At 38.1% G+C, this 27,531-nt stretch overlaps 1 protein-coding gene across 1 annotated transcript; it reads left to right on the forward strand.

The window, feature by feature from the left end:
• The first annotated feature begins 1,801 nt into the window (after positions 1-1,801).
• LOC139938913 (sodium-dependent dopamine transporter-like) lies at positions 1,802-27,158 on the forward strand. Its single transcript, XM_071934578.1, has 14 exons — positions 1,802-2,352; positions 8,584-8,763; positions 12,602-12,736; positions 14,356-14,620; positions 15,341-15,479; positions 16,136-16,270; positions 16,813-16,916; positions 17,973-18,097; positions 20,375-20,487; positions 20,944-21,075; positions 21,284-21,383; positions 21,635-21,750; positions 22,480-22,647; positions 23,652-27,158. The coding sequence occupies exons 1-14, from the start codon at positions 2,280-2,282 to the stop codon at positions 23,769-23,771; spliced, it is 1,905 nt and encodes a 634-aa protein (XP_071790679.1). The 5' UTR covers positions 1,802-2,279; the 3' UTR covers positions 23,772-27,158.
• The last annotated feature ends 373 nt before the right edge of the window (positions 27,159-27,531 follow it).

A 27,531-nucleotide genomic window follows, 5' to 3' on the forward strand; every position in this document is an offset into this window, starting at 1 on the left:
AAGTGATTGCAATCGTTAGCGATTTACACACTCACATTTTACACACTCCTATTTGATTCATATCCTCTTTTCAGCATCATCTCATCGCATCATTCATGGGGCGGCCATTTTGTTTTTACTCCAATATAATCATTGTAACCAAACCGAGGCTTGAAGGCAACAGACTCTGGTTCTACGTTTGTGAAATACTAGCATCCATTACTGTTGTTGGATACAGGGGACATGACCAAGATAGTGCCTGCATGATCAAGGTCTATGGTGCATAAATGATTACGGGAAACAAAAACCCTAACCGCTCCCCTCACCAAGTCAAGCCAAAGTATTTGAAATAGGAAAAAGTTGGGGAGGATAATCAAGTTCATCTTCACGAATGTAGGGATCATGGAGATGATGATGACAATCATGAAAATAACACTGATTTGGATAAGTGTGAACAACGAATACAAGATGTATGTCGTTTGGGCTTCAGTGCCGAAGAGCGAACGATACAATGTACAACACCTTCAAACAAACAAATCAATACTATAGTGTTGAGGAGGAATGATAAGCTTCAATGTGACAATAGGGGCAAAAACATTCCATTGAAGATGACAATCAATACAAAATATGTCCCCTATACACTGGACGATCATGACAATGGTGACGCTTTTACAAGGACATTGACCACTTTGACGCAGGAATGTCTGCGATGCACCTAGAAATCGGCTCGATGACAAAAGATAAACAACAATTATTAAAAATAGATGATAACAGATTTCACAATATTACAAAAGACAACAAAGGTGTCAACAGATGACAAATACGTCGAAATATTGTGACCGATGGTAATTATTTCAAACGATTGCATAACATGACCCAAATGACAAAGATGTTAAAAAGTGACAGAAGATGACAATACCAAGAAGACTCGTCGTAATCCTCATTGTCTTTAAATAAGTGACTAAAATGTGACAAGCGTGTCTACAGAATGACGACGAAGACGTCGAAAGATTTCATCACACGACCCAAATGGCAAAGGTATCAAATCGTGACACAAGATTGACAGAGTGAAGCAGACTCATCGTTAATCCTCATTATCTTTAAATGAGTGACTAAAAGATGACAACAAATGACAAAGGTGTCAACATGTGACGAAGACGTCAACAGATCGCATAACATGACCCAAATGACAAGGATGTCAAAATGTGACAGAAGATGACAATACCAAGAAGACTCGTCGTAATCCTCATTGTCTTTAAATACGTGACTAAAATATGACACAAGATGACAAACGTGTCAACAGAATGATGACGAAGACGTCGAAAGTTTGCATCACATGACCCAAATGACAAAGGTGTCAAAACGTGACAGAAGATTGACAGTGTGAAGAAGACTCATCGTAAATCCTCATTATCTTCAATTAACTATAACTACTTTAAAGCCACGATTGTTTCCACAGAACCACTCATTCAATTCACCGTCTACAACTTGGAGGTGTGTCTTATTCAATTTGGTATCTAATTAACCCAGCGTACAACAGTATCTTTTATGGCAATGTTCATTCCTCGAAGTAATAATATTACAAGCACGATGAAGCTAATCTGTGATTGTTGTTGCATCACGGAGAGACCCGATCAATTTGTCATTTACCTTCGGCCTGTCCCGAGCGGAAACGCCAGCGCAGCATTTGCATAGCCTACCTCGGAGTTTTTAATTAAAGAAACAGTTGAGTCTGGATTGGATACAGTTGTATCTTCGACTGAGCTTTCTTGGCGAGTAGAGTGGTGCCTGCGCTATGCATATAAATCGCTGCGGGGGACCCTACTTTCTACTTGTTGCATATCACAGTGGTGGACCAGAGGGGGTGGTCAAGTCAACATAGGCTCGCCGCCGCTGCCATACGTACACGACGCTGGCTCAATCCCTTGCTTGGGTGGTTGTATTCTACATCAGCAACATCGGGGTTTCTTTCTTAACCCACTTCAGCGAGGCAGGCCCATGAGCGCTGATCGGATCCGTCAGACCTGTTGCATGCATGCAGCTCCCGTCAATCAGGGCTTCTGATTTTTTTTACATCCATGAATCGGACTTTTTGCCTCTTCACAACAGCTCCTTAGGTCTCCTTCAGACAGAAAGTCTCGGTAACTACGGCTGAAAAACACTCACCGAACGGAATTCAGTTTTTTCTACTTCGTCTCTGAAGTGAAAAAGTTCGTAGACGTTCTGAGGGTTATTGAATACTTTTTTTTTTGTTCGGCCAAGGACGAGTGTGGAGTGTTAAAAACAGATACAAATCTACCATGAGGACTGATAGTGCTGTGACAACTACTAGCAATAACCCTAAATTTTATGGGATCAACATGAACTCCAACGGTATGTATAAATCATGATCTGCGTTTGTAATTTAATTTGACCTAAAATGTGGGGAAAGAAAGTAACCATCAGTTTGCAGTCAAAAGTTTACCGAACTTTACCGACGGCATCAGAGAGGTGCTTTGTTATAAAAATGTGGGCGGAGTGTTATTGGCAATTAAGGAGATCACGGCTCGCCTAAACTGTGAATAAAACCGGGTTGGGGCGTAATGGTCTTATTGTTATTTCAATTCCTGAATGAGATCCTAGAGGCCTAGGGAAGGGATATTAACAAAGTTGGAATCCAATGAGGAATTTGAACTGGATGCAATTATAACAACTGTGGCTTTTTAATATTTTAAAGGCAGTGGACACTATTGGTTGTTGTCAAAAACTAGCCTTCACAGTTGGTGTATCTCAACATATGCATAAAATAACAAACCTGTGGAAATTTGATCTCAATCGGTCATCGAAGTTGCGAGATAAAAATGAAAGAAAAAAACACCCTTGACACACGAAGTTGTGTGCGTTTAGATGGTTGATTTGGAGACCTCAAGTTCTAAATCTGAGGTCTCAAAATCAAATTCGTGGAAATTTACTTCTTTCTCGAAAACAATGGCACTTCAGCTCAGGGGAAGCCATCTCTCACAATGTTTTATACCATCAACCTCACCCCATTACTCGTCACCAAGAAAGGTTTTATGCTAATAAATTTTTGAGTAATTACCAATAGTGTCCACTGCCTTTAAGTTGGTGGTGCCGGATTTAGCACAGCTTTCCAAAACAAAATTGCTAAGTTATTGTTTTTGCTCATTATAAAGGGCGCTTATTAATGACAAATGCAGAATAAGACATCACTGGTTCTTAAAATGTCCACCCATGATATTTAAACATAATTTAGTACTAGTAGCCAAATGAAGGGTATAGCAGTTGATGAATTAGGCCCAAGTCATTTTAATTTGTGTATACACCATAATATCTTAGGGGAGGAAGTGTCGGCTCTGCAATATTGATCTTGTTGAAAGGGACTTTAAAATAACCTACTGAGTTATTTGTTTCACATAACTCGGGAAAGTATTGCGTGTACAGCACATAAAATACACTGGTGTTAAGAGTAACAAACAAATAATATTGAATTATTTGTTTAAAGGCTAACCTATCAGTCACGTATGACTAGCGTTATTGTAAGATGTGGTAAATAAATTGATTAGACGGATTAGAATGAACGCGTGGAACGAGTTCACTTCTGGCGTAAGATGAGAGTCAATCGATGCGGACTTTTAAGGTTTCCGTTCATGGACACATTGTGGTGAAACTTCAACATTTAACTGTCATGGAAATTAAATGACATGGATTAGTTTACCGATACATATCTAAACCATTGTGGGCCCAGGCACCAGTCCACCGGTGAACAGTCAATAACTTTCCACTGCACTTGTAAGGCTTGAAGCTAAGATTTCTGAAGTAGTCACAAACTTTTGGTCAGCACAGCGTAGAAATGTACATTGCTTGTTGTCGTGTGTTTAAACAGATACACTTGACACCACTTTCACTTCATGAAAAAAACCTGCGATTCAGCAGAGCAATTGTCAAAATATTTGTTGTAAGTACTCTTAACTATATAAAAATGATTTTTCCAACACGACCAAGTTGCACACTGCGTCCATGATTTTTACGCAATGTGTGGAAAGCACCTCGCCGGAATCGAACCACACATTTGAGAAAGTCCACTTGTTGGAAGTTGGCAAAATGCACCTTAAGCAAACAATCACACAGAACGTTGTCTCAGCCAATACTTTAAACTGAACTTAACATCTTCTCCGAAGGGAATACGATGAGCCTTATGTAGAACCATATACATAAACCATAAAGCAAGGACTATGGTCTATGCATAAACTAAACATTATAAAGGTTGGTTTTATGTATTATGTTTTAGATTCAAATTCTCTTTAGGTGGAGGGGAACAGTTCCATGATACTTTAAGTATGTCATCAATAAACAGTGTCCTCTGTTAAGCAAAACATGTCTTTTCTGTTCTAAAGTTTAATTACTTTAACATCTCTCTGACGCGTACAGAAATACCAATATTATCAACAAGCTTGTGTACAATATATTTTTTAAATTTATATCGAGCAGCTGCAAACGTTACAAACCAAAAGGGTCTATGGTATAACTTCAATAAAATACATATAAACCCAGCAGAGCCTTTTCTCGAAGGCTAAAGCTTTAACCTTCAAGAAAAACTCTGCTTCGGGTTGAAACGTCAAACCATGTACTATTTTTTGTGCATAATAAATGTCCAGCATATCTTTACATAAATGTTGATTTGCCGTGCTCTCTCTGCAGCTCAGTTTTCTCTACCAATAAATAACTATTTCCGCAAAGCTCTCGCTCTGTCTAACACCAACATGAAAGCCCCTTGTACGATATTTTGAAATCAGACATCAGGGCACCTGCGCGTGGTGGTCCAGCTCAATGCACCAACGATCAATTCTTCAGAATGGTTACCATAGTGACGTGGTCGATGACGTCACTGCCCATGGTAACCTTAACATCTTGTGTGTTTGTTCACAAGCACAGTGCCACCTAGTTTTGTCTGAAACTGAAGAAAGGCGGCGAGTTGAAAGTTTCACACGTTGTAAACACATGGAGTAAATACGTGCAAGGACATTGGTACCGAAATAGTGGATATAAGAAACGGCGATGATCCAAATCACACAAACACCAATATGCTTCAATACCTTCTAACAATCCCCATACCATCCCCCGTCGATGCAGCATAACTATCATTCTATCACGCGAAAGATATAACCTTGTGTCTATTTAATAGACAAATAAATTAAAATGCTGATACTCTGTCACCTAAAAATAACAACTCGGTAAAAAAAATCTTCCCGTTAACATCCGACCCAGCACAAAATATGTTTTTAAAATGCATCTTAAATGTCACCCAGTGGATTCACTTTCCTATCATACTTTGGTGCAAGACTGAGTGGAGGTTTGAGCCAAAAAGTTCTTTCCAACAACTTAACATGATCGATCAACAACCAGTGCAACAATTGATAATATATAACAACCGAGATTCTCTCAAATGGTTCAGATCAATCAATGACAGGAATTCAGGGGAACATTCCATGTTAAAATAGCCATGACCTAAAAAACATTGAATCTACGGTTACATTTCTTTCATCAAGTCCATTCTTCCTCAACTTTATATGACCCGAGTTGGCTTATGGCTATGGCTGAAACGACAGAAACTCATATTGTCCACTGTTGTCTTTGCAGTCATAGTCATAGTGGTAGCCGCTAGACGTAGCCGAAATCGGACGCGGCCTCCGTGTACGCCAATTCAAAATGAATGCATTAAAGTAATTTTAGTAATTACTAAAAAAAAATACTTATAGTATAAAAACCTACTTGGTATTCGAGCAATGGAGAGAGAGCTGTTTAAAGTATAAAACATTGTGAGAAAAGGCTCCCTCTGAAGTAACGTTTTTGAGAGGAAAGAGGCAACTTCTCACTCAAATCCTTCAGCTCAAGACTTTTTTATGCATCTGAAAGCAAAGAAAGTATTGCACCAGGGGTGTTTTTTCTTTCATTACTCTCATTAAAATTCGATGACCAATTGAACCCAAATGTTTACAGGGTTGTTTTTGTATATACTAGTCTTTGACAATATGATCATACGTGTCCAGTGCCTTAATTTGAATTAAAATGACATGGCTTTGCTTGCTCTAATCTAAAATGGTTGCGTCAAACGTTTCAACCTCAAGCCTCTGCACTCGACCAAGTTAGCTTACATCTGTACAACTCTTCCGATGAGGTACACTTATGGTGTTACGGCAATCGTGTCCAGATTGAAAATAGATAGGCCTACACACTGGCTGATCAATAAAGGAGACCGATCGTGGTTTTTTACCCACGGCCACGATCTTGCTCAACTATGTGACGAGCCGTGGCGATCCGCAGCTAATCGAATTTACCCTGAGATCTATCCACTCTCTAGCTCACGGTGAAAATCATATATTGTTTGAGCTGGGGTGCCATTGGTGATTGGTGAATCCTTAATCTAAGTGGAGGGAAAAGATCTCTGAATTTTGTACACAAAGAGGATAATGTGAAATGAGGAAAAAATGGAGTTTATGAAAATATCTCTTAAACAAATCAACGATTTGAAATGTAAAGCGTTTTGTTTACGCAAATGTGTTTCTTGATATGGCAGTAGTTTTCCTTCCTTCACTATGGGGTCTTGTTTTTGGAAAACATTTTGTTTCAATACCTACGTGCGAAACTGTTTCTTTGAGTTTAGATTTCTGAGAAATAAGAAAGGTCTTATTAATAGTTGTCTCTTTGCAGTGTTTAATTTTAATTGTTTTTTTTTGTGATTTATTGTTTTTTATTCCATATTCCATAATGTGAAATGTTTGAGCTGCTATTGTACTTGTGTTTGTTTGTTTGTTGGTTTATTCATATATCTGTTTACTTGCCTATTAATATTCTATATGCTTTTTACCCAGAGTATGCCAGGGTATGCCCAAAATGAAGTTTTGGGGCCCTGTTAACATGCCTTAACATCAATAAATCACTGTGACGACATCAATTCTGTAATTATACGTTTAACATTATATTTCCACCCTCCCCCCTGCATTTTAACACTAAACGTTAGTAGTTCATTCACGAATGTTACCGCTACATATGAAGTGTGGATCTAAGTCCATCTAATGTTGGGACTTCGATCACTATGTGGACTTACACACGTCCACACAGTGTTCTTTACAGTGTCGAAGAATGGTGCTTTCATCAAGTACATATCAAATAAATATCCAAACAGTAACTGCAACTCATGAATGCGTATGGGTGGACAGAAGCCCACTCAAAACATTCGAGACAAATAGAAATTCCAAACCGGCTCAAATTTGATTGGCAACCAAGGTTGGTAGCTCTCGGAGTGTAGAGTATATCATTGTGTTATAGGAAGCATCATTTGGTAGATACCACTATAGACTAATTGCACACATTGTGGATGATCATAATACCGTACGTCAGTGTGTTAAACTGCCACTTTGTTACGATACATTCGGAAAAGTAACAACGTTACTGTAAATGTTGTGCAAGGTCAAAGTATAAAGATCACCCACTCCAATTCATTTTCCTTTTTCAAGCAGGATGCCTCGAAAATAGAAACCTTTTCGCAATGTATAACGTGTATAGTTCCTCTAAAAATGTTAATACCAGAAGTTGTGTATAACATACTGATTCATATCGACATTGGAAAGGGCATTTGAATTCACCAACCAACCTAGCTCTGCATCAGAATTGTGTGGCATTTTAAAGGCCTACTTGACGGTCGTGAGAAATGTTTCCTTCTATAGATTTGATGGTAAAATCATCTGTTTTAAGTGGATTGTTGCTCATGTTTCACAACAGTTCATGACTTCTGTGAACTTCAGGGACTCTGTGTATGGTCTTATTTCTTGAAAGATTGAAGTATGGTTTCCTGATGACAGTTTCTTAAATGACCGATCTGGACAATTGTCCTAAGCTTCGTTTCTGCAAACAACTACTCAAATGATAAATGAGGCTATGTGAGATTGTTCCAAGTTGATCTATAAAGGGTATTTATATATCTTTTTGGGGAGACCATAGCAGAAGCTCAGAATAATATAGCCACTTGGTATTTTCTCGCTGTTACGTCTAGTGCACAAGTCGTTCTTCTATGGCAATGTACAGGATTTATAATATCGATAAAAACTATTAGTCCTCAATCTGAAAGCAAGTCCTCAGACAAAATAAATATCAGTACAATTCCTCTATCTAATTCAAGTCGAGGAAATAGCAATGAAGTTTCGAGTCACCAATGCTTATTTCGATCAGTGTAAGTCTTTGACAGTCGTGAGAAATGTCCTATTCTAGATTTGATGGTAAAATCATCGATCAATGTAATCGAAATAAGTTTTAATGTAATCGAAATAAGTTTTAATGCAATCGAAATAAACATTTTTAATGTGTGAAAACAATATATTGAACCGTCACCATCGTTGGTGTTTTTCTCCTAATTATTGCTTCATGTTTATGCCCAAATAAAGTCATGTAATATATATACCCGATTCATTGAATGAATAAATTTAAAAAAAAAATATCCCACTCCGATTGTCGTCATCGATCAATTCGAAGAAACTTTCCTAACATTTCTTTTTCGTTCTCTCCCAATCCACTTTATCCCACTCTCCATGTTTCTCATCAACCGAGCAGCACAGGGCAAGTTATTGAAAGTAAGCGTGGAGGGCGGTGAGCTTGCTCCTGGGAGAAGAAGCGATGGCGCCCGTCCAACCTGGGGCGGTAAAGCGGACTTTCTGCTCTCCATCATCGGGTTCTGCGTGGACTTGGCCAACGTGTGGCGGTTTCCCTACATGTGCTACAAGAACGGAGGAGGTAAGGAGTAGGGGAAACTATTTATAAGGAGACTTAGCTGGAGGGTTACGTTTCTACGTCTACCCTTCGTAATGATTTTGTGTCTTTGACATTCTCGTTTTGTTGACTGTCTCGATGTTTGATCGGAATCGAATGTTCATTTGAGTGGGAAATTTTTACTCCAATATATCATCAAATCAGAGGGAAATGGGTCATTTTAACGAGGGCTCCTGAGTCAATAAACACGGTATGCCTTTGGGCAAGCTCTCGGGTCGAAGACGTTCATTTGGTGTTAGACACGATACATTAACTCAGAGGCTCGAGAGGTTTCACCTTGGGGTTCATGAAGAGTTACTTGGGTATTAACAGCCTAAGTCCGTTACTCATTATTACACATCATTGCCTCATTGATGAGTACCATGAATGTTATATGACTTTATAACGATTGCCTTCTTAGACTATAGCTCACTTTAATTGGTAACAAATTATTTCAAGGGAACAAACTTGTACTTTCTCAATTTAGTACATTAGCTTATAACATGAACAGAACTGCTTTTAACAATATCTAAGACCTTTGCAAATCATGATTGTGCCTTTGGACTTACTGCATCAAAAAAGAGAAAGATTCTCCTAGGGTCGAAACGTCAGGCCATTAACTATTTTTGCATTTATACTCTCGGTCCATTTGGTTGGTAATCTGTTTGCAACAGCTAATTCTATTTTCTGCATAAAAAAGACATACAATTTTCTTTTTATTTCAATTATGTAGTTAAAGGTTTATTATTGTTTGCTTTTCAGTTATTGATTTCTTGATTTCTTGACTGCTCTAACGAAGCATTGCATTATTTTGTGCCATGCTACATAAAATAGATAAAACACAAGATTATTAAGGAGTTTTATTTGTAAAGCTCAAGGTACCGGCATTTCCTTCAAATGCACATCATTTGGTATGGGTGAGCATATTAATCAAAATGTGAGCCCTCCCACTGAACCACCTGCTACTTCAAACTTAAAACAAACATCAGAATAGTTGGCTATGTTCACAAAGTTTGATGCAAAACTTGACTTGTATGAACTCATGGTTAAACAAATAGAATACTATTTTAGTATTTCTACGTCGTGAAGTCGCTATCATCACGTTTCCCCGTGAAGATACACGTAGGCCCTATTACTAAATTTAATTTATGGTGACCTTTGCTCCGTAAGTGGGTTTTACCTGCTGGCCTCCGACCCAAGTGTTGTGTCAAGTGCAGCGTTTAAAATGATTCATTGATAACTGTGAATTGAGGGATAACCTCACAAGTACGTGGGGTTTATAGTTTACGATCCTACACCCTATGTTTTAAAGGTTTACGAAAACTACGCATGCCTTATAAGAAACCTAGAGTAATATGCCTGGTATACTCAGTACTTTCCAGGAAAGTACTGAGTATACCGTGCTACAAACATGGGTGTATATGGGTAAAGTCAAAATGAATATTGTTACCCCCGATGCAAATTTATCATCTATTAAACCTATAATAATTCTGAAACACAACTTGAAGTAATAAGTGAAAACCTTTGGGGAGGATCTGTGAAACCTTTCAATGAGTTTGTGGTATAGGGATATTTTCATCAACGTGACCAAATTGGGGTTTGCATGGAAATAGACTGGTCCCTGGAGACTCCCACTGTTTAAACAGTGCAAACACGTAGTTCTGGAAATAGCAACTAGACAAATTTCGTCTTGGTACCTACATTTGGATTGATTTCAGGAATGCGTCCATTGACCCACTAATCAAGTTCACTATTTTCGAACAAATTTCCAAACCGAAAGATCGAATTACATTTTAAAATAGCTCCCAAGACGGCAACACCACTGCTCTCTTTACTTCTCAAACTAATGCAAACTCTGATTTTGAGGGTATTGAAGAATTCGAAGCTGTGCCCCATGGACCTGTTATGCATGCCGGCTGCTCTATTAGCGGTGAAGAGGTGAAACAGTGCCCTGGTGTCGACGGCATTCATCTATCATCGAACTCACGTACGCGGTCGGAAACACAGCTTGTACAAGTTTACTCGCGTTGTTTTATGTTTTTTAATAACAGTGCCAATATCAACATGATTGGCTTCGCGACGGAAATTAACAAATCAAGACTGGCCTGCTTGCCTTTGGAGTCACGAAGAGCTTTAATGTTGCTTTAATTAAGCCTTAACGAGCAGCACTGTAATTATGAATTGCACGCATGGTGTACATACAGCTTCTTAATTGCTACAATTCGGTTCGCACTTTCAGTCATCACTGTTTTTTAATAACAAGTGGATTCTATTTTGTGCTGCGAAACAAACAAAACGAAACATAACAAAATCGTTATCGAGGAGCTCCTTTCACATGAGAGCAATTTAGCAAGGGTTCCTTGCTAAATTGTAGCATGGTTGTAAAATTTTACAAAATGTACCTCATGTGAAAGGACAACAAATCTCTACACTGCCCACAAGTCCCCCTGCAAAATCTTGTTTCAACATTTTTCAACCATGCTAAAATTAAGCAAGGGACCCCAGTTAAATTGCTGCCGTGTGAATAGCACTCAAGTGAGATCTCCACGATTTAGGGAACAGAGGAGGAACCCAAAAGACTAATCACTTTGTGTTTTGTATTTTAGAAAGATCGAATTGTAAACAGTGGGTCCCTGGATTACATCAGTTGCAAGTGCTAATTCATGAGTTTGCTAAAGGGAACTGACACCAATACATTTATTCAAGGTTTTGTTCCAACGTAGACGTAATGTTACTTTGGCGATCGTAAAAAGCATGTATTAAATCATAGGAACTGTGTTTTGGTGTGAAGTATGATATACGAGTTACTGTTTCATTTTAAAAAAAATGCTAGGCAATGATGAAACATCTGTTCTTGTTTGTCGATTGAATGGTATACATTTTGTCAACTATTTATATGAAAGCAGGCCATGCTCAGGTACAACCTTTCATCTAAATGCAAGCAAATCAAGATAAATTTGACGAAGACTTTCACATATTTCCTATCCCCTTTAACACGGCTGCACTCCAAAAACGCCCCCGTTTTCTGTTCCCGTTACTGAGCTGTGTCTATTCTAGAGTGCGAATCCTACACCGTTAGCACGCCGGCAGGGAGGTCCGGATCGTTCAGGCATTATTCCACCCGGATCACAAGGATCAAGATAAACGGAGTATACGGATTAAGGTGGCCGTTCCTGCCGACGGCCTTACAAATGCTACTGGTTAGCCCATGAGCCTATACCCAGGATGGGTGCAGTAGCGATACGTGATTACGAGGGTATCAGCTTACGAGGGGCTGGGAAATACGCCCCTATGTGATATGGGATAGGGTTAAGCCAATATGATCGAGCATGCCTACAGCTCACACTTGGTATATGAAACGGTGACATATTTTCGCAGCTCACACTTATAAAACTGTGTCATATTTTGCACATCTTGCTGCTATTACAATGATGTTTGTTTAATTGGCATGATTTTATCGAAATTGGATTTGAGCCCCTGGGCTTCCGGGGCCCCTGGGCGGGCCATAGACGCGCGTTGTATTGACTTTATGTAGCACACAGATCTAATTACATCTAGATACGATACAATGACCCGAGGGGGCGAAATGGTATGAATGAAGTTGAAAATATCAGTGAAACCAACAATATTCTAAATAGTCCAATTTCATTAGGTTGTTCGTCTGTTGCCAGAATTATAATGCAAACATAATCATTTATTTCAAGGGGATATATTCAGCCAACTCGATTACACGTACCAGGAGTCATGAATACCTCATCACTTTTCCAAAACTTTAAGTTGGGAAAAATTTTAATTTGTTGTTCCATTTTGTCGTTTTGTCTAGGGGCGTTCCTCATCCCATACACGATAATGCTCATCATCTGTGGTATCCCACTCTTCTACCTGGAGCTGGCCCTGGGCCAGTACAATCAGACAGGCGCCATCACCGTCTGGGATAAAGTCTGTCCACTATTTAAAGGTAAGTTTGTCCAATATTTAAAGGTACAAGTAGTCCAATATTTAAAGGGAAGTTTTTCCAATATTTAAAGGCAAGTGTGTCCAATATTTAAAGGTAGGTTTGTTTTATGGGAAGTTTGTCCAATATGTTAAGGTAAGTTTGTCCAATATTAATTAAAGGTTAGACACATTGTATGCATTTCTCTAATGCACAATCTGTCAAGCCATATCTGATAAACTTTGCTGTTCGCCATTTTAGTTAGCAAACAAAACACAACACCACCTGTAGTATAGTTCTTAAGTCAGGTCAAGTTCCTTTCTGCCTATATTATTTTGAAGATGGAATTTATTCAAATTTTCCTCCTGCAATGAACTATCGGTAAATCTAAAGATTAGCACCCAGACTTAGCACACTACTGTTCTATTCGTACACCCTCGTCAGCTGTAACCACGGATCTAAGCTGAATCGGCAATCTAGTTCTCGATTTTAAGAATTCCAACAAAATTGTGAACCCAAACCACAAAATAATGAAATCCTCAGCAGAGTTCCAGCTTGAGGTTTAATCTTGGCTGAATTACCTCCGGCCCTCGGATCAAAATCAAAGAACGTAAGGCAAGCTAGGGCTGCAGTTTACTTACCGCTTCCGGAAACCGAACCCAACCATCGAACCAACAAGAAAAGAGATACTACGCTTCTGGGAACAACTTCGATTTTCTTTTAATTAAAACCTTTGAAATCCGAGGTTTTTGGCTGAATCGGGGCCCATGTTGCTTTTAAAGACGATAATTAAGGTGAGGTCGGTGTAATCTTATGCTCACTTCTTCCGGGAAGGATTTCTAGTGTGGACTAGAAGGAGAGATACCAGGGGTCAGAAATTCCTCAGCGTCCCCGTTTTTGTTTCTTCTTCAGGGAATCAAACTGTATGGCAAAAGTTGTGTCTTTATGGGCATCATAGATGTGTTTTGTGTATTGTTCAGCTAAAGGGAACAGAAGTAAAAGGCATTTCGAAAGAGAAGTGCTAAAATAATGTCCATGCGGCTGCGTGTCGTTTTGGCATTGCAGTTACGTAGAATGGCACTCAATCATAATTATAATCAATAGTCTCGAGTCTAGCCTATTTGTGTGGACGTTTCAAAGAACGGTAGAGATAGTTCAAATGTTACGGAGCATATAAAACAATCCCAGTAAGCAAGGGAATGTTAAAGGCAGTGGACACTATTGGTAATTATCAAAGACTAGCCTTCACAGTTGGTGTATCTCAACATATGCATAAAATAACTAACCTGTGAAAAGTTGAGCTCAATCGGTCATCAAAGTTGCGAGATAGTAATGAAAGAAGAAAACACCCTTGTCACACGAGTTGTGTGCGTTTAGATGGTTGATTTCGAGACCTCAAGTTCTAAATCTGAGGTCTCGAAATCAAATTCGTGGAAAATTACTTCTTTCTCGAAAACCATGGCACTTCAGAGGGAGCCGTTTCTCACAATATTTTGTATCATCAACCTCTCCCCATTACTCGTTACCAGTTAAGGTTTTATGCTAATAATTATTTTGAGTAATTACCAATAGTGTACACTGCCTTTAATTACGAGAAACTCATACGCCGTTTGAAATACATTTGAGATGATTTCTTTGCTTAGGGGTTGGATGGTGCGTGGTCCTGATCGCGTTCTTTGTGGACTTCTACTACAACGTCATCATCTCATGGGCTCTCTACTACTTCTTTGCCTCCTTCACCACCGTCTTACCGTGGAGTACCTGTGACCATGACTGGAACACCATGTACTGTTTCGCACCCATTGACGGGCCGCAGTTTGACGTGGAAGTCAATGTTACCGCTGAAGATGGGACAAACGGGACCATCATTATCAATAGGACCACCTCAGCAGCCACGGAATACTATGAGTGAGTAGGCATGTACGTAGAGTTGTTGACAAGTTCATCAGCTTGAAACTACCTGCTCAAATTAATCAGGGACTTGATATCCACAATTTCATACATCAAAACTGTTTCCTAGCTCTCTGACATAGTGTCACTGACACTGCAGTCAAACCTAAATACACCTATGGCCAAATTGACAGGTTTCTAATTCGTGGGCAACAAACTCAAATCATTGACAGATGACGTCCAACATTTCATTCATCAAAACATGTTTTATAACTCTCTGACACTAACAGTAGCACCTACTGAATGATAAGTATCTTTCAAAATCAAACTTAAGTTAACCTACCCAAAATTTACATGTTGCATGAGTAACGTACAATCTGTAGATGCAAATCATACTCAAAATGGTACCCCCAGAAACTTCATGCACCTGCATTCACAGAGTGAGATAAGTACAACTTGAATACCTCTACAACACCGGTAGTCATAACACCTCAATGACGAGGGGGGCCACAGTTTGTTTGTATTTTTAGGACACACAAGATGTAGGCTACAAATTTTGGTTCAGGGCCTTTGTCACCTACTCCCAGGGGTTACCCCCTTTTAAGTCCATGCATATAATAATAAAGGCTTGGGTATCATCAATCAGTACTACAAAAAACTGCTACTTTTTGAAGGATCACTCAATTACCAATCAAATCCATTCGGAACCCAACTCAGTTTTGTCTATCCTTGATACAGGCGTGGTGTGCTGCAGATGGACCAGAGTGGTGGAGTGGAAAACATGGGTAAAGTGGTCTGGCAGTTGATGCTGTGTCTCTTCACGGTTTATTTGATCTGTTACTTCAGCATGTGGAAGGGAATCAAAGGTTCAGGAAAGGTATAGACAATTCTTGATGTCTTTGTCTAGTTATCACTATTCGTACATACCGGAAAGCCACCGAACAATTCACATGGTATCCTGCTTTTCAACCCGAATGTGGGTTTGTTCTATGATGTAACTACAGTCTTACACGCAATGTTAAGTAAACGGCATCAAAATGATGTCCTAAACCCATATGATTTTGATCCTAACACAAACAGTGGTGTAAAATCTGCACTAAAATTCTTGCTATCGTTGTTTGAATCCCAATCGGGTTTGGGTTTTGTTCTCCGAAGACTCGGGCCAAGCAATGAGCTACAGTGCTTATCACGTAAGGTGAAAACCGGAATAGTATGTGTTGTTCTCTTTGCAATTATAACATGTGTGATACAAACTGCGGTATATTTGCTGTGGTCGTGGTTCGAATCCCGTCCGGGGAGATTTTATTTTATTTTATTTTTTAAAATACATCGGTGTGTATGTTAACAATTTAAACAGTATTTCTTATCCAATGTCTAATATCAATATCTGTTGCACAAACACTAACTTAATTGCGCAAAAAATAATCAACTTTAAATTGCCAAAAAATACTAATTACGTATAATTGCACGAATACTAATACACTATAATTACACAAATACTAATAAACTTTACATGTTTTTTTTTTGTCCAAGGTGGTATGGTTCACAGCTACATTCCCGTACGTTGTGCTGTTCTGTCTTCTGATACGTGGGGTTACACTCGAAGGAGCGGATGTTGGTATCAAGTATTACGTCATCCCGGTGTTTTCCAAGCTTCTCAATGCTCAGGTATGGCCATAGCTCATTACTAATGTACCGTTGATTTTTCCTCGCCAATAATGTCACGCTTTAAGAACTTTATTGTGGTTTACTTCGGAGGACAATCATGTTTGTAGCATCAGAATTTCTGCCACCCGGACACTTCGTGGCCACTTTACACCCGTCCATCACGACCAAAGAGACCATCTACTTGCCTCACAAAGCGAATGTCACAAAGTATTGTTGCTGATTGTGACTTTAAAGCCGTCCGATCTGTTAATTTACAACAACGGCCCGTCATGCCGTGCTGCCCAATAAGAGCTGTTCCCCAAAACAACTATACGTAAATGAACAACGAGTTGAATCGATTTTTAATAAATGTCCACGTCACGTGGCGTAACAAATTACAAGTGACAGATCTATAGACATAGAACTTTACCAAAACTTTCTGCTTTTATATACATCGCAACGAATAGACGTTTGGTTGATCGGTATCAGGTATATACTTTGCTCAACTGTAGCTATTTGATGATAATAGTTCTTAAACATTTTCCATTATTTGCTTTTCGTAGGTGTGGGTTGATGCAGCCACACAGATATGCTTTTCTCTTGGGCCTGGGTTCGGCACTATGTTGGCTTATTCCAGTTACAATAAGTTCAATAATAACATATACAGGTGAGTATTATAGGATCTATAAACAAATGACAAATTAGTCGCTTTGTCCTGTCCCTGTTTTGAAGCTGGTTGATACGTTGGTTCCTATCATTTTCCCTTGGGCCTGGATTCGGTACTAGGTTGGTCTATTCCAGTTATAATAAGTTAAACAATAACATATACTGGAGAGTATAGGTTCTACAAGAAAAGTGAGCAAATCTCACTTTAGTATCTTATAACTCTTTTTGTACTGTCTCTGTTTTGAAGCACTTTTCGGCACTAGGCTGGTTCATTACAGTTATAATAAGTTAAACAAAAACATATACAGGAGAGTATTTTATTTTCTATAAGAAAAGTGCACAAATCTCGCTTACCAATTACTGTTTTCATCCTGTCTCTGTTTTGGAGTTGGTCCAAATGTTGGTTCCCTACCAGGTTCTTGTTCTGGTTCTCTGTCTTGTTTCATCTGTCCTTTGCTGATTCGATCTACAGCTCAGGTTCATTTAAGCCGGTTTGTCATGTTTCAGCTTTGGTTCAGTTCCTTGAAGGATATGGGTCCAAGTTCTTGCACTCCATTATTGTTTCTAAAGGGGTGTTGTATGTAGGGTGCTCCATTCCATGCAGTAGGAAATAGACTCAAATCCAACGATCCATTCAAAGGAAGCTCTATATAGGCAGCACTGAATGCAATCTCATAAATGAACTGCTGCAACAGGAAACACATACAGAATTACATTACAATTAACAATTCAGAAAACAACAATTATGAACTATCATCAGTTGTCTTTGAGTCAGACAAAATTGTTTAAGTGTAGTCTAAGGGCCATGTCACACGAGGCAATTTACGGGCAACCAGTTCCAGGGAATCTCCATGAAGAAAAGGCATTCACATTTGAATGTTCACCTATTTCTCTTGTGGATCGTAAGACAATGTTTGAAAATTGACCCGTGTGCTACCAAAGTGGTCCTGTAGTACGCACTGCAGTTGGTTGCCACCAAGTTGCCTGCAAAAGTTGCCTCGTGTGACAAGGCCCTAACTCGTCAGTTGTTTCCTGATCTCGTTCCTGAACTATACAGGGATGCTCTGATCACAAGTATCATCAACTGCGCTACGAGCTTTCTGGCAGGCTTCGTAGTCTTCTCTGTGCTCGGTTACATGTCAGTACGCAACAAAGTCCACATTGACAAAGTCGCCACTGAAGGTAAGTGAACAACGAGCGTATTGAAACGAGACTATATTATCATCACATTGTGTCTTATACGGTCAAAAGAAGCTTGGTCAAAACTCTTTTTCGCGTTTGCAATCGCTGGAAACGAATTGAGAATTGTCTGGAAGCAAAACTAGAAAGAATATTTCCCTTCATGCAATAGAAAAACAAATTGTTCAATTTTTATCCAATTATCCATAGGTGTTGACTGTATAGACTATATTCATGTTTCTTCTTCGTAGAATCACTTATTGTTATCGAGCCTGCAAGAATCTGACGTTTCATCAACAACAGTTAACTGTCTACGATTACAATCCCAGATGAAACGCATTAGTTCAGAGATAAATGATTTGCAAAATTTTATCGTTTTTCAATTTGTACCAATTCCCTCTGGTGGCACAGGTCGTATCACTGCTGTTGTGAAAACTCTTTAAAATAGGTTGTTTCTTTACAACATACATTGTAAAATCATTCATTATTATTGTAAAAGTTGCCAGCATGCGTAGACACAATTAAAGCTGAAAGGATTACTTTATACCAAAGTTGTTTTCATTGGCAAAATGGGCCTTTTGGGATCTGGCAGCGAAAACATTTCTAGACCGACAAGGATCAACTTGATGATAACATTTTACCTCCTGACATAAATAGAAGAGAAAATACCACCCTGGAATCTAGACACAGATGTCAAACAAATCAAATTTAGTTGCCCAACTAATGACGATGTTATACGTAAGTTTTTGGATACCCGATTGCCCAAATAACGCGTAGAATGCGGTGTATACGCTTGACCTAAATAAATAAGGTTAGACAGGGTCCTTTATTGGGGTATTGTATGCCTATGGGCATTATATACGTCACCTAATAATAGGGGTCAGGAACCCACACTTAAATGGGCTTAGCGGCCCTTCAGTGAACCGGGGTAGGTTTATCTCTGGTTAATGCAAGGACTCTGGGTTTCCGTAAGGTGTTCCTTGTTTTCAACAATTTGCTTGCCATCGGGCAGCAATTTTCTGGTAGAAAACCACATCCAAACAGATCAGTAGACCCCAAAGTTTGAACTTGTATGTCTGATGGTAAAACTGCAAATAGAAGTTAACTCTTTCCAATAAAATACATAGCAAGAGGTGTCAAATGATTAATTTAGCCCGATTATTTGATGAAAAGGCACGTTGGGTTCAGCAAGGCATAACTTTAATCTTGAGCTCCAAAATATTCGTAAAATATTCTGAGAAAAAAGTCAGTGCAACACCATGAAAGGATTAATGATGTGTGTTGGAATATCTGTAAATATTGATTATTTATCCCAAAACTTTCAGCGTGTATGAACCAACGTCTGGTTTTTTAACCTGACATTCTTGATAACCATTGCACCTCGAAATATAAAAGTGGAACACGTTGAAGGTACACCAATTATAATGAAGTCAACCGCACTCTTATGCAAAAGGCAGCTAAACAAACCACCATCAATGGGCAAATCAGTCAAAGTGGGTGCTACTAACACGTCAATCAGAGAGTCTTGAAAGGGTTTAAACTTGAAACGTTTCTTGCCCGAGGAGTGTAAACAATTGGATTCAAGCTTTTAGGGACTAACTTCCTGTTTTCTTACATTTCTGCCATTACAGTAGTGATTATAGTAAACCGTTCGTACAATAACAACACACTATTGTACTTGTTGGGAAAGTCACAAGTCGTACCCTGAATAGTGTTCATAATAAAAGTATATGAAGTTACAGATAATATGTAGCTCAAACGTAGACCTACTTTGTTGAAAATGGTAATTGAAATAACTGTCCCGCCGTACCAATGATATAAAGCTGTGAACAATTGAACATCGTGCGAATAAACCAAAACGAGATATCTTTGTAATATTTCACAATGATTTCAAAGAAAACTGCCACTTTCGTGGTCATTATATCTTTGGTAACAAAATAAAAAGTCAAAAAGTGAAAAGAAAGTTATTGTTAATAACATGTGTTGCTTGTTGTGCCCCCCCCCCCCCCACCCCCAAATGGAATGGATTAATTGATGGTCACTGCTATTTATTTCAACATTAGAAGAAAATAAAAAAAGAAAGATTTCACGAGAAATAATGGCGATAAAGGTTGCAACTTTCTTATTCTATGTTCGATAATTTCAATAATCAGTTTGAAGATTTTTCAGTTTGCTAGATCTGCCACATGTAAGCATTTTTAATATAGGCCTATTCAAAATAATTCAAGGTTTGCACTGGAACTTTTTTCTAAATATTGTTTTTTTTTCTTGTCGTTTTAGGACCCGGGCTGGTGTTTGTGACGTACCCAGAAGCACTCGCAACGATGCCTGGAGCGCCGATATGGTCCATCATTTTCTTTCTGATGCTGATTACATTGGGCTTAGACAGCTCGGTAATTACAAAGATCTCTAATAATGGCTGTCTTCTCTTCTTTCTTGTACACTGTGCGTTAATTAAACCAAGTATCAAATGTAGTCAGATAGACTCCAGTTTGACTTACGTCAAATCAGTGCTTGGGAAATCCTTAAAATATAATAATCTTGATGCAGAGCAGCTTTCCCCGCAAGAGGGCGCTGCATGCTTACGCAGAAAACTCATTTGAGTTAGAACAGTGAAAGAAACATCAATATTTGATTTACTTCAGTACATAACTGTGAAAGGACACGTTTTTCCTTTGTTTATTTTCCCTCACCACTCAAACTTTTCTTCACAAAACAATTACTGTTTGGCTTTTTGGCTCAAAGGATTAGGGGAAAGAAAAAAAAACAACAACAAAATTTGTGGAACTTTTCATCTAGCAAATTTCATGGTATATAAATCTTGAATTCTCGACTGCTTCATGTTTCAGTTCGGGGGTTCGGAGGCCATTATGACGGCTCTTTCTGATCAGTTTCCACGCATCGTCAAAGACCACCGGGAAATTTTCATGGCTTTTCTTTTCTCGTTCTACTTCCTCGTGGGGCTTGCCTTCACGTCGCAGGTAAAGTATAGTAACATGATTTGTTAACATTATTTCTTTAGTGTGTACTAAAAAAATGGCTGAAATTCATATCCGCGGCTTCCTTTGTGCCTATATTATACAAGATGATAATTTGTGTTTGAAATAACCCATACTTTCGTTATAAAACTGTTTCCATTTGAAGTAAGAATGTTCGTTTTACTGAATCTTGATCTTATTTTGTTTCCAGGGTGGGGCATATTTGGTGTTCCTCTTTGACAGCTTTGCTGCCTCGTACTCCATCTTGCTGGCTGTGTTCTTTGAAGCCATTGCCATTTCTTGGTTTTACGGTAAGACGACATTTCATCATACATTTCGACCCTATTAATGCTCTACATAATTATTTCTGAATCAAATTGCCATATACTTTGTTTATCATCGACTTTATTTTATAGCTAATGGGTTGACATAAGTTCACACTGTCAAGTATAAACAACAAGCCTTTATATTGGGGTATTTGAAACTATGCCATACAATCCAACTTAAAACTATGAAAGTTGAAATGAAAAAAATTTGATTTTTTGTTCCTCCCGACAAACAGGGATGCAGCTGCCGCCAACAAAGAGGATAAGTCAAGATATCAAGGCAATGCTCGGATACTACCCAGGAATGTACTGGCGTGTGTGCTGGTCATTTGTATGTCCGGCATTCGTTATGGTAAGTATCAACATTAACTTTGTGCTCTCGGGTCAGAATTTACTCTGATTCGGGTCCTTTACCAGGGAAAATTTCATAGAGCTGTTTATGGCCAGAGATATTGGAATTGAAGGCATTCGGGCTACAGTTTTTTGTAAACTGTTTTAATTCCAGGCATATGTCCCTTTTTGTTAAATTTTTGATTATGTTTGTTTTTTTTGTATGTGTTTTTATGCCGAATAAATAATAATTATAATATTAATAATAATAATAATAATTATAAGCAGAAATTATTACTTGACACTTTTCTGCTGAGGACAAATGAGCAGGACACCAGTCAAATATTGCTTATTAGAATGGTAGTTTGACTGGTAACCTTATTCTGGTAAGCATTGTTTTGTTGTTCTTAGCTGCTTTTTGTGCTTAACCAGCTCAATGCGAATGGGCTCAGGCAACTGGTCAAAAGGCATTGTGACTAGCGTCTGCGTCTGTTGGATCAATTTCAAGGTTATTTTGTACACAGATTCCGGGTCATACTGACCCAGAAACGTGTCAATGGGTCAGGTCTCACAGAGCCCGGATCCGGCTGCATGTTGACCAGGGAGTTTCTAGTGTGTGACCAAGAAGTCCCAGAGCTAGCTTTTCAAAATAAACCTTTTTTTTTAGCAATTTGGTTTATGAAGCCTTTTACGACTCCATAATATTGGACTTTTCGTCACGACTGTTTCCTGAATGTTTTCTTGTACGCAGTGCTGTAGTGTGTTTGGATTAGCCAATTACAAGTACCCCACCTACGACGAATACACGTACCCACCGTGGGCCATTGGGCTGGGATGGATGGTCGCAGCTGCGTCTGTTATATTAATTCCGCTTACTGCAATCTACAAGATTGCCTCAACACCCGGTTCCCTTTATGAGGTAAGGTTATGGAGATCAAATATTAATTGATCGAATTGCTTGCAACATTTTATAATCATTCTTCTAAAATGTAGACTGTGGGAAAAAATAGCATTCTTATCCCCACGTATGTTTGTCCACTTGCCACACCACACCTGTAACTTATATATCCTGTGAGAAAAAATTGTACCTGATCGTATTGTCATATAATTATAGATATCATCAGGTGTACGTGACCACAAGGGAAACTGACTGGGTCAACTTTGAAAATTTTTTGGGTTGAACAAAGAAAAATCGACTAGGGATTTGAACCAACGACCCCCGGTTTAACCAACGCGCTATCTAGCCCTATGTTGGCGGTCTCCAACTGATTTAATAATAATAATAATAACTTTCGATTTATATAGCGCCTAATAATTAACACTTAATTCTCTAAGCGCTTTACAAAGAAGTACACTATAAATCAACAACAACATAAATATATATATATATAACAAATAACACCACTACAAGCATAACGATACAACAATACAAGAACGTAAACTATTGTAAGAAAAGGTACTATATATTACGGTTCTTTGCCGGTCATGGTCGGTGATTTAGAGGCTCTAGATTGCGGTGTCTTGGGTTCGAGTCTTGTCCGGGTACAATACAATTTCGATTTTTTTTTTTTTGCTCAGGACTGACTAAGAGAGCATTTAGTTATAGCGAGGAGCTTTGTACACATTGATGTATACAACAAAACGACATTCATATTGTAGTCAAACCTACAATTTTAATATTAGGGGTTCATTTCAAAAACGTTTTCGTTTCCCATGCAATCATGTTTTTTGTTTGTCATCTGTAAACTTGTACTTACAAATAAATTGTCTTCATAAAATCATGCTACCCATTCTGTACTGTGTCGACACAAGCAAATTTGCACTAACTGTCTTTACATCCAATCATTTAGTTATAACTGCTCATCATAGCTATCAAAATACTTTTTGTTCTACAATTTTATTTCTGTTTTCTTCTCCTTATAGCGGTTTAGAGTGAACCTACAAACCCCACCTCAGTACCCAACCGACATGGAGGTCGGTAACCATTACCCCTGTCAACTCAACGGTGTACCAATGGACACCAAACCGGTCACGCACGTTTAAAATTTCCAATGGAACAGAAGTGTGAACGTTCGTAGGGGACTAGCCGTGGGGGCCAGCGAAGCTCAGTCCCCCACGAGCATGTACGGAAGACGCGGTCAAACACCGTAAGTTAAGGTTCAACAAGGAACACGATCGGGGATTTGTGTGGATTTTCTTCGAAGAAATGCCTTTCCCGGAATACCAAAAAATCACATTCGCAATAATATTCAGACTGTTAAGGTTTATTCATTTGTAATAAATTTGAAAGTTTATCTCAGTGACTGTGGATAAATAACAGTAAACATTAGGAGGATCGACTGCATGAAAATACGTTATAATTTTCACTTTTAACAGAATACACTGAACTGCACTGCAAGCTTGACCACGTATTTTTACACAATATTATGCTAATTATAACTCTCTTTTTTTGTAAGTCGACTGGGGTCGAATGTAGCTAAACAATTCGGCACAAAATCGTGGAGGGGCCGGGAAATTGTAATGGTGTAGTAATAAGACAGATACGTTGTGTTCCGGTTTATTTTCCACGTTTTGTTTATAATCGTATAATTGTTTTATCAAACTCTTGGCAAAACATCACAAACTCAAACAGCGCCCTCGTTGACGTTAAAGAAGATTCAATGAACTTTACAGTTGGGCGTGTAACTTTACACAAGGGCACGTTTTCATTGTTCTCTCAGTGATGGTAGACTTTAGTCAAGGCGCACGCGGCACCCCCAGTAGTCAAGCGCGACTTGATTAAAGGCTACAGTGATGGCGGCATTTGTAAAACGATTACGTAACTCAAGTATATGGTCGTTTAATTTTCGGGCTTTGGATTTTGTTTTTAACAAATAAAGCTTTTATGTACATTTTAATACTGTTAATTTGATTATAATCTCAAAAAAATTAAAATACGGTACTTATTTAATAACAATAATGTGTTGGATTTTGTTAGGCTTATTGCAATGACGAAAGAACTAACAAATAACAACAAAATGTAAATAGTAATTCATGTTAATGATTAAGTCATTGGTGATCACTCATAATTAACTTCATATAAATATCAAACTTAATTTCAAATCAGAGGATATTTCCCCATAAAAGTACATCATCAAATTCCATCATCCAAAGTCCATCATCAATTGGCATAACCAGGGCCCAATTTCATAGAGCTGATAAGCACAAAAAAATTGCTTGGCATGAAATTTCTTCCTTGATAAAAACAGGATTACCAACCAAACTTCAACGTGATTTTCAGGATAAGCAACAGCTGAATACAAGAAGAAATTTCATGCTTAGCAAATTTTTGTGCTTAGCAGCTCTATGAAATTGGGCCCAGGAGTTGTTTCGACGGGATACTGCAACACACTACTGCTATTATAAAATACAATGAGATGTATCTCATCATTGTTGACGTCGTGAAATTAGCATAATCTTTACAGTAGTAAGTAACATAACTGACGAAGTACCTTATTTGACGTACAAATGTTCTTATGGTTTGGAAACAACTTTTTAAGTGATTTATTTATTTAATATGATTCTGTCATGCTATAGTGTAATTTTGTTTGTTAATAATTACTGTACTTATAGTCCGAATACATCAGCTGCAGTCCAGCTCAATACTTAAGTTATTTTTGTCACTAGTTTTTCTCCGTGCCCTTGCGAGATAACAAATAATAATATAGTTATTATATAGCGCATTTTATAATAACGTTTAATTGTTCTGGAGAGTATTCTTGCCATAATTGTCGGTCTCGATATCACACTTTGGGTGTGAAATTATCCAAATTATGACGACAGCTTAAAGAGAGCAAATTGAAACTTTTCCTAATTTAATAAACTTAAGTAAAAATTATTTGTTAGGAGAAATGCAAAAAAAGGTGTTTCTACAATATTGCCCCTGATAAATATTGTGTTCCTTCAAAAAGTGGTAAACGTGAAAGTGAATAATATGGAGACATGATGTGTACCTGATACGTATAGTTCCCTGTTTACAGTACAACTGTGGATAACATTGAACATAAGAGCCATGATTTTTCCTTGAGCCTTGTTTTGACTACATGGGCCTCTTTCGAAACTGAAGTTTTGGTTGCAGCTTAACACAGCTCTGAAAATGAAAATAAAAACGTGCACTTTTGTTCACTCTCAACTTCATCCAGGTGAAGCCAGGGTGAAGCTAAGGCTGCAGTTTCGAAAAGGCTGTTAATGGGAGACTTTGTAACGCTAGGTGGCAGCAGACTAACCAAGTAATGTCCATTGTCTGGGTCAATCTGAGCATGCTCACATTTCTAAGACATGCAGTGGATTTACTTGGTAAGTCTGTTTCCACGTATAGAGTACTCAAAAAGCTCCCATTGAAGGAATACAAAAAAAGATGGCCGCTAAACGGTAACATTTATTTTGAGAAAAACAAATAGGTGTCGACCACGTAGACTAGCCGAAGAAAACCGTGCTTCAGTTTTGCAACTTGGAAAAGTATGGCATGTGTATTGGGTTGGAAAACTCACTTTTATATAGGCCCCGGTATAACCGTGTTTTGGCATAGGCCCACAGGGCATGATGCAAAATATTATGACCAAAAGTATAACATTTTTACTAGTTTATGTACACTTGGGTTTTTTTAAACGAAGAAACGATTTTTTACTGTTTAAAACTTGTTTCCACCATCTAAGGTTTGGGCAAATAACTTGTGTATATCCTTGGTACGATTTTGTTACTTTTATACAACTAAGAGTCGAAAAACATATATGTGAAACGTTGTGATAGGTTTAGATAGTCTACCTATACTAGATATAGGCCTAATGTATACGTGTTTAGTATATTGGCAAAAATGGTATCCCACGTTTGATAGGTTTTCCTAAGTAAAGTAGGGAATTTCGTAAACTCTCTCTTAAATTTCTTTTAAGAAATTTGAGCGGAGTTGTTAAAATAACTCCGATAGTGACAACTGCCAAGTAATAATTTGGCTCCATCCAGCTTCATCCCCCCGCCTCTCAAACACCCCCCCCCCAAATATAGCATTCCTTGCCACTATAGGCCTAACCCAAATCGTATACACTAGCCTCCTTTTTTTCTAAACGACGAGACATTTTTGGCAAACCTTCAAGTCACTGAGACTATATATAAACTGGTTTTCTAGGTAGAAACAACATTTGTTAATGGGATTACAAAGTAGTTAAAGGACCCTACCTTAAAAAAATTGACAATTCTCAGTTCCTATTAAGGCGTTGTATCTCAACAGGAAAAGGGCTAGATTATAGCTTTGTGTAAATTGCTATAGTAAGCCATTCTATGAGCAATGGTAATATTATATACTTATTTACTCATAAACATTGTATAGACGCATTGTTGGTATATTATACATTATTATAAAAAATGATATTATAATTCTTAGTGTATTGAGTATTATAGGAGAATGTTTAATTTGTGATGTATTATTCTATCAACAATAAAGCTCTTTCTTAACAGAGAGATATAAAACAACTAATATTGTTGAGCCTTTTAAGACTACAAAACGTTTATTCTATTGCGATTTTATTGTCTTATTATTTGGACAATAGACAATGATAAAGAAGCAGAGGCCATCCAGGGTAATGCAAAAGTTAAAAAAACTGTCATGAAAAAATGATGTGTCCTCCAAGACCTTGCTCATTTAAAAGAATAAAAAATCGTTGTACTATAAAATTTCAGAAATCTAAAATTGTAGTGAAAAGTAAGACAAAAGACGGCAAGTAAAAGAAATACTAAAGCAATATACACTAAACACCATATTCAAACCAAA

The sequence above is a fragment of the Asterias amurensis genome, chromosome 6 (assembly GCF_032118995.1).
Source record: "Asterias amurensis chromosome 6, ASM3211899v1".
Taxonomy (NCBI): domain Eukaryota; kingdom Metazoa; phylum Echinodermata; class Asteroidea; order Forcipulatida; family Asteriidae; genus Asterias; species Asterias amurensis.

What these genes read in the sequence shown, in the direction of transcription:
- LOC139938913 (XM_071934578.1), top strand. Translation starts at nt 2,280, where the DNA reads ATGAGGACTGATAGTGCTGTGACAACTACTAGCAATAACCCTAAATTT. An exon ending in GATCAACATGAACTCCAACG is followed by an intron (nt 2,353 to 8,583) that starts GTATGTATAAAT and finishes TCAACCGAGCAG; the next exon opens with CACAGGGCAAGTTATTGAAA. An exon ending in CACCCGGTTCCCTTTATGAG is followed by an intron (nt 22,648 to 23,651) that starts GTAAGGTTATGG and finishes TTCTCCTTATAG; the next exon opens with CGGTTTAGAGTGAACCTACA.